We start from the raw sequence: 10,461 nt of genomic DNA on the forward strand, positions 1-10,461 counted from the left end.
TGTAGAAAGAAGCTGTCCATGATATATTACCATTTTAGTTAGCATGCCCTTAGCATTAGTATCGAAGAATAATTATATTTTTAACATTTATGTTATTTTCATCCATTTTTTTCAAACATTTATATTTATTTTTCATAATATCATTCTCAGTTTTTTCTATACCTCTCTTTTTTCTTATTCCTGTACTTCATAAATGGAGGGTTGAATCAATATTTTCTGATATGAACTTTTAGTTCATAAAGTTATATTACTTTTATATATTCTGTAATGTTTTTCATTTTTTATCTTTCTTCATCAATTTTACTACATGTTTCTCTTATTTATTTCTATTTTATTAGAAAAGGGTAAATGTATACTTTTCTCACATTTTATAACTTGAAAAGGCTGACGAATAATTTAAAAAATTAAAACTATAAGTGTACCTATATATATATATATATATATATATATATATATATATATATATATATATTTGTAAAATTGGAATTTGTTGTTCTTTTAAATTTTGATATATTTTTAATGTTCAAACATTAAAAACAGTTAAATATAATCTCATCTAACAAGTAAGTTAATTTAATGATAGTAAAACCAACTATATAATACCGATGAAAAATAAATAAAAGATTATACTCGGTGTAGAGAGTTTAAATCTTATGCACAATTTAATTTATTCTTAATTTATTTTAATTATTTGAAGTAAATTAAATAATTTGAACTGTTATTTAGTTTTTTTTGGAATATAAAAAAATATTTTAATATCATTTAATTTTGTATATTAAAATTTAGAATAAACATATCTAAGTCAAATAAACATATATAGAATAAACATATCTAAATCCTAATTCTGTTAAAGGGTAACTTTTTCTTGTACCTCTATATATTTCTTCTTGTATTCTTATATATATAAAAAAGTAATTATATTCTTTTTTATCTATACAATTCAGAGTAAACAATATTTTAAAGTTATATAATTTAGAAGTAAAAAATAACAGTTCAAAAATAATATCTAAATTTGTAATTTGAGAGTCAATTATTTAATATTTTTTAACTTATATAATTTAAAAGTAATTTTTATTTTATATAGTACACACAGAAAGGATAAAAATAAAAATGTTATCTATATAGAAATGCGCAGCAAGAAACTTATGGAGGTGTAGAAAGAAACTACCCTCTAATAGTTTGCCTACCAGTTTGTCAAAAAGCCCGAGTGAACCTCTAATATGATTATTTTATGATTATTTTTTCTAGTACTTTTGTTTGTGTATGTGAGGGAAAAGTTTAAATTGTTCAGAGATTGTATAATTTACAGGTGAACCTCTAATATGTTTATTTTTATTTTTTTAGAAATATAATATAAATTGTACAATTTACAAATACACTTTAAAAGTGGATTTTAGATTGTAGTTTTCAAAATTCATATATATATATATATATATATATATATATATATTTCAAATTATATAAAATGCAAATGTATTTTAAATTATATAATATTACATAATATATTTATTGAATATGAAAATCTATAACAAATTCTGCAGTAAGAAAAAGTATTCCAGAGTATAAAACTTAAGACTTAGAATTGTTTTAAGAATTCTGTAATATAAAATGTATTTGTAAATTTGTTTTTCAAATTATACAATACATTCAAAATATATTTTTAGATTATACAATATAGAATATATGTTCATATGAAATAACTTATTCTAAATTGTGGGATTAAAATCAAGCTCGTATATAATTGATTTTTTTTTAATATTTCATGGTAATCCATGAAGGATTGAAGAAGAAGTAGCCCAAACTTTCCTTTATTATAACTCCCATTGGTTTTAATTTTGAACGAAATAACAAACCCATCTATATAAACAAACTTTTATTATTGATGGTTCATAAAGAGTTAGTTCTTACTAGAGCCGTCAAAATAGATTATAATCCGCGAGTCAATCTGACTTATCACGGGTTTAGATCGGGTTGGGTTGAAAAAATATTATAAATTTCAGTACGGGTTAAAAATGAACTCAACCCATTAAGAATCCGGCTCATTCGGGTTGAACCTGTGATGAGCCGGGTTGGCTTACCAACCCACCAATAAATTTTAAATATTTAATATATATTGTATAGATGGGGATAGAGAAGATGTTTTAAGAGATGAAAATGTTGTGGATTTATTCATTTAAGATTCTAATACTATAGTTTGATAAGTGACAATAATGATTTGATGTTAGATAGTAATTTATATTTTTGTGATTTTGGTTTGTATTTGAAGTTTAACATAATTTGGGATTTTATTTGGATTGTATTGAAGTTTATTTAGATTTTAATTGGAATTATAATTTAGTTTTATTGAGATTGAAGAAAAAAATTTGTGTGTTTTTTTTTTTAATTAAGTGAGCCAACCTGTTTAACCCGTCAACCCGTGATAGGTCGAGTCGGGTTCTAATTTTGTTGGCTCGCTAATAAGTGAGCCGGGTCGGGTTAACCCACTAAGTGGCCAACCCGACGCGAGTCGAGCCGAATTGGGTCCGGTCGGGTGATCCGTTTTGACAGCTCTAGTTCTGACAATCTGATGCGATAAAAAAGGATAGAAAATAAAATTTAGAAGCATATTATATCAACAAATATAACATCAAATACTATTTACTCATTCTTAAACAATGTTTATGGTATACCATTTACCAAGTTCATAACATTATTAAAGCCAAAGACTATATATATATATATATATATATATATATATATATATATATATATATATATATATATATATATATATATATATATATATATATATATATATACTAACAAGTACACATATTAAAATACTACACCATGTTATTAATATGAATTTAGAATACAATAAAAGTTTCATTTTGATTAAATAAAACTTGTGAATAATCTAATTTTTAATACTCTATATTGTAACATAAAGAGTAGACATAGAGTATATTTTTTTTGAGGAGAATGATTTAAGAATTAGGTCGGATGGATTTAAAATGAAGTTTAAGGAAGTTGAAAGTGATAGTAAATTAATTCGAGAATAAATTTTATGAAAGTTTGTAAAAGATTTAATTATTAATAAAAAATAAAATTTAATAAATGAAAAAGTAAGATTATTAAATTATTTTTGGTGTAAAAAATAATAAAAAATAATATTTAAATAAGTTATAATTAATTTTAAATTTTTTATGATGAATAAAATTATTAATAATATTTATTGATTGAAAAAAATATTAAGAAAAAAATAAATTTTTTAATTTTTAATTTTAAAGAAAAAGTTAAATATTTATAATCACATTATTAATAAAAAGTCAACTTAAAATATTACATAATATCTAAAGAAATATACACATAAAAACATATGGGAGTGCAGTATTGTTATATTTTGTAATAAAATAATAAATATATTAATTCTCAAATCTTATATTAAAAAAATTATATATGGAGAGAATTCTCCCAAATTATCTCCTTTCCTTATTTTCAATTCGGTAATAAATAACACAAAAAATTTCTAAAATCAATATTTCTTTAAACAGTAACTTTTTTGAAAGAACATGATCTTAGATAGAGTCCATTTCAGTAGTAATTGTTAAAATCTTATAAAAATAACATAATAAATTTATAATATGTATGAATTTTATTTATTTTTTAAGATAATAATTAAAAGCTATCATGATTACTATCTAATCACCCATGATGCCTCGTTTTTCACATGCCGACATAAGAATTTGTACAATCATTGTGAATGGTTTCAAACATTATATATATATCTTCTCCTCCCACTACTTTCACTGCATTTGATTTTGAATCACATATGCATAATGACTGCTATAATTACATCACTGTGAGGATAGAATTTAGAGACAGTTTCATCATTATCAACTAATCTTGATGCTTATCATCATCTTCCTTTTAGTGCCGGAAAAAGTAGAAACTGAATTTCCACATTTGTTTTAACTTCTAGAACAATCATAAAGTGGCGCAACAACAATTATTTGTTTAATGTTTTTCAGTTCAAAGATTGCGTCTGTAAAGAGTTTGCATTCGTTGTCTTAACCTTTTGGTCTGCACTGTCTCAAATGCTGCAAAACTGTGATCAACAATTAAATACCAAAACTATTTATATTCCGTCCATAAACCTTTCACAATTGTCCAAACTTTTGAACCCCGTTGCAGTGGAAATTATGGATTTTCCACTACACTAGCTAGGTTAATTTATTTTGTGCTCAAAATGTCCAATCATTCTTAAACATTCCAAATAAAGAAATTAAGTTCAAAAGAAAAACCTCACATTTTATAAGATTAATATTATTTAATTTTTTTCCGGAGTAACCTAAGTTCGTCTAATAAAATTATTAGAAATGACAATTATGTTTTTCAGATATTATTCATTTTAAAGCGTGGAGTTTTATAACAATTTTGTCTTTAAAAAATAATTCATAGAAAAAATAAAATAAAATATGATATACCAAAAGAATGCATTTTTAAAATATAATTAGAGATAAGATATGTGCATGTATCTTACGGAGCCGCAGATCCACCCAAAAAGAGTGTCGACGTTGAGATAAAGCACATCATTACTCGCCAAAAGATACTTCAATTATGCAAATGAAAAAAAAAGTTTGGATACACACAATTGCTAAAGATTATTTAAAATATATTTGCTAACAGAGATGCATATAGACATGCGTTCTCTTATGATTTTTTTTAAATTTAATTTGCATTAATACATAATAATATTGGTAAAATTAAATATTAATTACAACGATAAAATGTTTAGCCTTCTTATATTTTTGTTTGATAATAGTTTTACAGAAAATAAAAATAAAAATCATTACAAAAGTAAACAAAGTGCAGGTTTACAACAAAGTAACTAAAGCAAAACATGATATATATATATATATATATATATATATATATATATATATATATATATATATATATATATATATAAAGGATTTGAAGTAGGGTCTAATGTAAAAAAAAAAACTCTATAAAAGCTCTTCAAAATTCATTTCAGATAAACTTTATTCTTTTCTATATAATAAAGTAGTTAAATTTTTATTGCTTTTATATAAAAAACATTTGAGTTGATTTTTTTTTTCAGAAATAGATAAAAACAATTAAAGTTTAACGCTATCTAGTTATCGTTTTTGTCGTGGAGAAATTGTTTGATGCATAAGAAGATGGGTACCATTTTTAATTTGAGATAGCAAGATACAGGTAATATGAGCATCTGGTAAGTCCATGGTCACCAACATCATCAATATATTTCTTTTTCTATCTATCTAAAAATACCAGTTTCTTTATTGTTAATAAAAGACAGTACAGAATATAACAATTAAAAGAAATACTTTTATTAAAGTTACATTTCATTTTGGTTTTCATATTCTTAAATAAAGCTTAACGTGACTTTTTCGTGTTGACATTTTCTTTAAAGTGTTACCTATCAAAATTTGAGTTTACAAATTAGTTTTCTTTTATTTTGAATTATCTTATTTAAAAAGATATTTGTAAGATTAACAATATAAAATAAAATAGATTTTAATTTAATATATTATGAACTTCTTAAAATTGTAAAAAAAATTATCCTCGTATGTTTAGAAAATTGTGACCACAACAACATTGATTTGCATTTTAGACCTCAAATAAATAAGACCAATTAGTATTCTCAAATATTTGTCCTTCATACTTATTTTTTTATGGGTCCACAAACCGCCACTCATGGTGTCCCATCAACAACGAAAAAGTAATTGTCTATTCACTCAAGATCAAACCCACCAAAAACATTATAACATGCACAACACATTGCACACTTCAACTAAAATTGAATAACACACGCATGCCAACACAGGAACAAACAAAACTTGACCATTTTTGTTCAATAATGAGTCTCGTAGAATGGAAAAGTTTAACACCATATAAAAAATAAAATTGACTTATTTTCTTTAAAATTTTGGATTGAAAATAGTATCAATATATGTTATGTATAAGTTGGTTTTACTACAAGAATTTTGTTAATTATCGACATTATTTAATTTGTCTATAAACTCTATTTTACCAATAAATATTTTTGATGGAATTCACATTTAAATTTATCGACGAATACTTTCATCGATATGAAAAAACTGTCAAATCTGTCAAAAGTATTCATTGGTAACTAATCATCACAACTACCGATGGATGGTTCCGTAGGTACCTTTATAATTATCGACACGAAAAAATTGTCAAATTTGTCAAAAATATTCATTGGTAACTAATCATCACAACTACCGATGGATGGTTTTGTAGGTACCTTCACAATTATCGACAATCAAATTTCATTGGTAAATTTGTCAATATTTTGGGCGACTAATATCTCATCCAATCTGTTAAAGTTTCATATTATAGTGGGGGATGGGTGAGAGTAATAAGAGAAGAAGAGAAGATGAACAGGAGAATGAGAATGAAGAAAAAGAGGTGGTAGGTGAGTGAGGTGGAGCCTTTTGGGTGACGCGAAAGATTGCTGGTGACACGCGTCAGTGACGTTGAATGACAATGACACTGACAGTGGTAGTAGTGGTTGGAGTTGGAGAAGGAGGTGAAGGAAGAAGAAGACAAATAAGAGGAGCATGAGATCCTAAAATGATGAAAATGACTTGGAGTGGTGGTGGTGGTGGTAGTGCGATGATCGGTCAACGACAAGAAGGAATGAAAATAAACACAAAAAAAGAAGGAAGAGGAGGGAGAAGAAGAAAACTCAATTTTGCATTTTACTTATGGATATTACTAACATATTTACCAACAAACAATTATCTACGAATTTGAGGTTGTCCATTGATAAACTTTATCAATAACCACTTTACCGACATATTTTTGTCCATCGATAGTCCATCAGTAAACATAATTTACCGATAGATTTTTTCTATTACCGAAGTGACTGTCAATAATATGCAATTTTCTTACAATGGTGCATGTTTCATTGGCATTATTTATCTATAATGAATCCTCACTTAAACACGTTAAGATAAATGACGATACAAATAAGAGATATTCATAGATATTCTCTAATTGAAAATTTCCCCTCCAGTCTAATATAGACTAATGTGTTTATCTAATTTTTAATTTTTGACCGGGTTAGAAGAAAAGACATGCACACATTTAATTAATTTGGAAATAGCAAACCTTAAATTTATTATTATAAGGTTAATTGAAATCTTTAACTCCCTATACAATTCAAAAGTAATAGCACTAACAGCTAAGAGAGGCACTACAATCTCCAATGAGAAACTAAACGTACACCCCATAAAATTGACGGATACAGTTCCTTCCCATAACCACTTCACTGGGATAAAAGCAATAGAGAGTAATTAACCTAATTACGTAATTATCTTTGAACCCATGATGGGTCCAATCAAGTAGAAGTTTGAAGCATGAATCGTTTAAGGATTTGGATGACTTCTTGTGCAAGATGTGAAGAGTAGGAATCATGCGTGAAAAACCCATGCTCGCACCCCTCAAACTCAAGGTAATCAATGTTTTGCCTTGCTCTTTTAACCTTCTAGCATAATCTTCTGCTCTATCCTTAAGCAATTCATTGCCACCAACTATCACCAAAATAGGATCAAGTTTCACTTCTTCAAGATTCGGGCTTCCAGCTCCAAACGGATTCGCCAATGGATGGTCTCTCGATTCTCCCAAAGGTATCGACAACCTCCAAAATCTGTTCCAAATAATAATAACCATTTATTTATTTTAATAATGTTGGATAGGCATAACTAAGTGTTTTGTATTGTTTAATGTTAATGTTGTACACGTCACTACGTACTACATCTTCTTTACTTCTTAATAAGAAATACAAAGTATTATCGTTTTCATATAACTAATATAAACTGTTTATTAATTGCGTCTAACTTTTTCATACATTGTATTGGTCATTACGAGATGGTAACATAAAGAAGTGTGGAAAAGGGTTTAGCCAAGTGTCACCACTAATCAATCACTTTTGCCATCTTAATTTCCGAGTGTGCGGATTTTAAAACCTAACATTTCGTATTATAAATTGTAATTATTTAGCAAATAACATCTATTATATACTCTTTTTTTTCTTACAAAATCATTAAGATCTTTTATGCGAGTAAAAATTTCATTCAAATAAAAATATTTATAATATGATGAGATAAACTCTTTAACATTATTCACATATAAAATGAACAATTGTATAGTTATTTATAATGTGGTGACGTTATTTTATTTAATAAAATTCATTTGAAAACGTTAAATGTTATGTTTCCAATTTTTACATATTAAATATACAATGTCATTACTAAATTTTAATAATTAAATATTTTATTTTGTAAATGTATTCACGTGTTGCTAATAATGAAATATGTTAACGCAAAATTTATTTAAGTGTGGCGAAATTTTAAAACACTGGTAGCGCAAGTCTTAATCATCGCATATTCCTTTCCCAACAAGTGTGGTGAAAGTGGGTCCATGCATTCATAGGCATATTCATTATAACTCTGAGCCAATTCACACACAAGTGGAACCACTTCATACCATTTCTTCATTTAATTACTTTGCACATCATGTAGTAGTGATTATGATGCTATTACTATGCTTAAAAAGTGGCTCATTTCCAATAACTTGGAAATAACACAACCCTAATACTCAAACCACAAGATTGAGAAAAATAAAAGACTTTGCACAAACACAAAAGAATTTAAGAAAGTAGGTTAATTACTCAAATAAAAAATAAACATGACACTCAAGTAGATAGAAAGTTATAAATGGCCACCCTACTTGGTGTGGATTCGAGTAAAAAAATATAGAGAAAAAAACGAATATAGTAAGCTACGTGATAGAAAATAGAGAGAGAAAAATAGGATATATGTAAAATAATAAATGAAAGTAAGTATATCATCCAATAATAAGAGAATCTGTCCAAAGCATTCCAAACTTTTAGGTCCCTAAAAGGTTTATTCAGTATTTATGCAACTTTTTAATAATTGATTTGTAATAGTTAAAATCTCATCAAAGAAAAGATCATTTTCATTTCTTTTACAAGACTCTAAATTTTTTGGTATTTCATCAATTTAAAAATGTTATATCTGAGTTTATTCGAAATTAATCTTTTGATATATACAGAATGGATTAGTTAATCTGTGAAAGTTTTATATTATAGATTAAAGTTTTGGTAAGGAAAAAGAATGAAAAGTGATATATATATATATATATATATATATATATATATATATATATATATATATATATGATTAGGTTGGAATGAAGGGAGAAAAAAGTGCTTAGCCTCACCTGTCCAACAGCTCCAGGTTCAACATGTGCTCTGGTGGACCTTCCTCAGACTTGGTCCGAACCTCCCCGCCAAAAAACGGCGCAAACAACACGTAACCTCGTACCCGAACCGGGTCCATCTCACTCGAACCGGACCCCAGCCGAACCGCGAGGTGGTGCGCAATGTTCCCGCCAGAAGAGTCTCCAACGATAAACACGCGGTCAAAGTCAACATCACTACTGAGCCAGGCGTCCCCGGCGTTTTCATCTTCCTTCAGCCTCAGTCCCTGCCTCTGGAGCCACCTGACGGCCTCCACCGCGTCGTCCACGGCCGACGGAAGGCGGTGTTCCGGGGCGAGGCGGTAGTCCGGCGAGAGGACGACGGCGTGGAGGCCCGAGGCGAGGCGCGTGCAACAGTTGTGAATATGGGGCCACGTGCGTGAACCGAAGCAGAAGCCTCCACCGTGAAGGAAAATCACAATAGGAAGCTTGGTGGTGTTGAGTGTTATGTGTTGGGGTTTGTAGAAACGAAGAGAGAGATTGAATCGCTTGTGGAAGAGATAGTCGTTGAAGGTTACGGAGTGATCTTGAACGGCTGAAATTTTGAATTCTATATCGTTTGAACGGAAAATAGAACCGTCGCTAAAGAGTTGGAGAAAGCCCAAACAGTCCTCTACTACGTGGGGAGAGAACCCATTGATTCTACTGATTCTGTGTTTTGCAATTTGCTTTCTTTCTGTCCATATATATATATATATGATGATAGAGAGGGATATAGTTAATGGAAAGTGGAGATACGATTTGGATTGACGCTTAATATGATTGGAACATCCTCTGTTTGGGATAAAATAGTAAAGTTAAAATTTCCAGAAAAAAGGAGATAGTGGCTAGTGATTCGGATAGACATGATTATATAAATATTGATGTTCATAAATCGCATGCCGAGCAAATTGGATGTGTGGATGTGGCGTTAGGAATCCAAGTTTAAATTTTATATTCTTTAGAAATGAGAAAATAATTCAAGTAAATTTAAATTTTATATAGATTAGAAATGAAAAAGTAGAGTATTATATAGATAAAATCTATATATTTATTGTTTTAAGGTTTTGGATTCTTAATAGTGTCAATATCTTATATGATTAAATTCAGGTCTCGTTGATATTGTGTCTCTCCAATAAAACTATAAAG

General features: G+C 27.9%; 1 protein-coding gene across 1 annotated transcript; it reads right to left on the minus strand.

Moving 5' to 3' along the window:
• Positions 1-7,136: 7,136 nt before the first annotated feature.
• LOC114190999 (probable carboxylesterase 15) lies at positions 7,137-10,124 on the minus strand (the record flags this gene model as incomplete). Its single annotated transcript, XM_028080115.1, is given in 3 exon segments — positions 7,137-7,515; positions 7,518-7,699; positions 9,295-10,124. Coding segments are annotated over 3 exon segments (1,137 nt in total), but the record flags the coding sequence as incomplete, so codon positions are not given.
• Positions 10,125-10,461: the final 337 nt, after the last annotated feature.

The sequence above is a fragment of the Vigna unguiculata genome, chromosome 1 (genome assembly GCF_004118075.2).
Source record: "Vigna unguiculata cultivar IT97K-499-35 chromosome 1, ASM411807v1, whole genome shotgun sequence".
Taxonomy (NCBI): domain Eukaryota; kingdom Viridiplantae; phylum Streptophyta; class Magnoliopsida; order Fabales; family Fabaceae; genus Vigna; species Vigna unguiculata.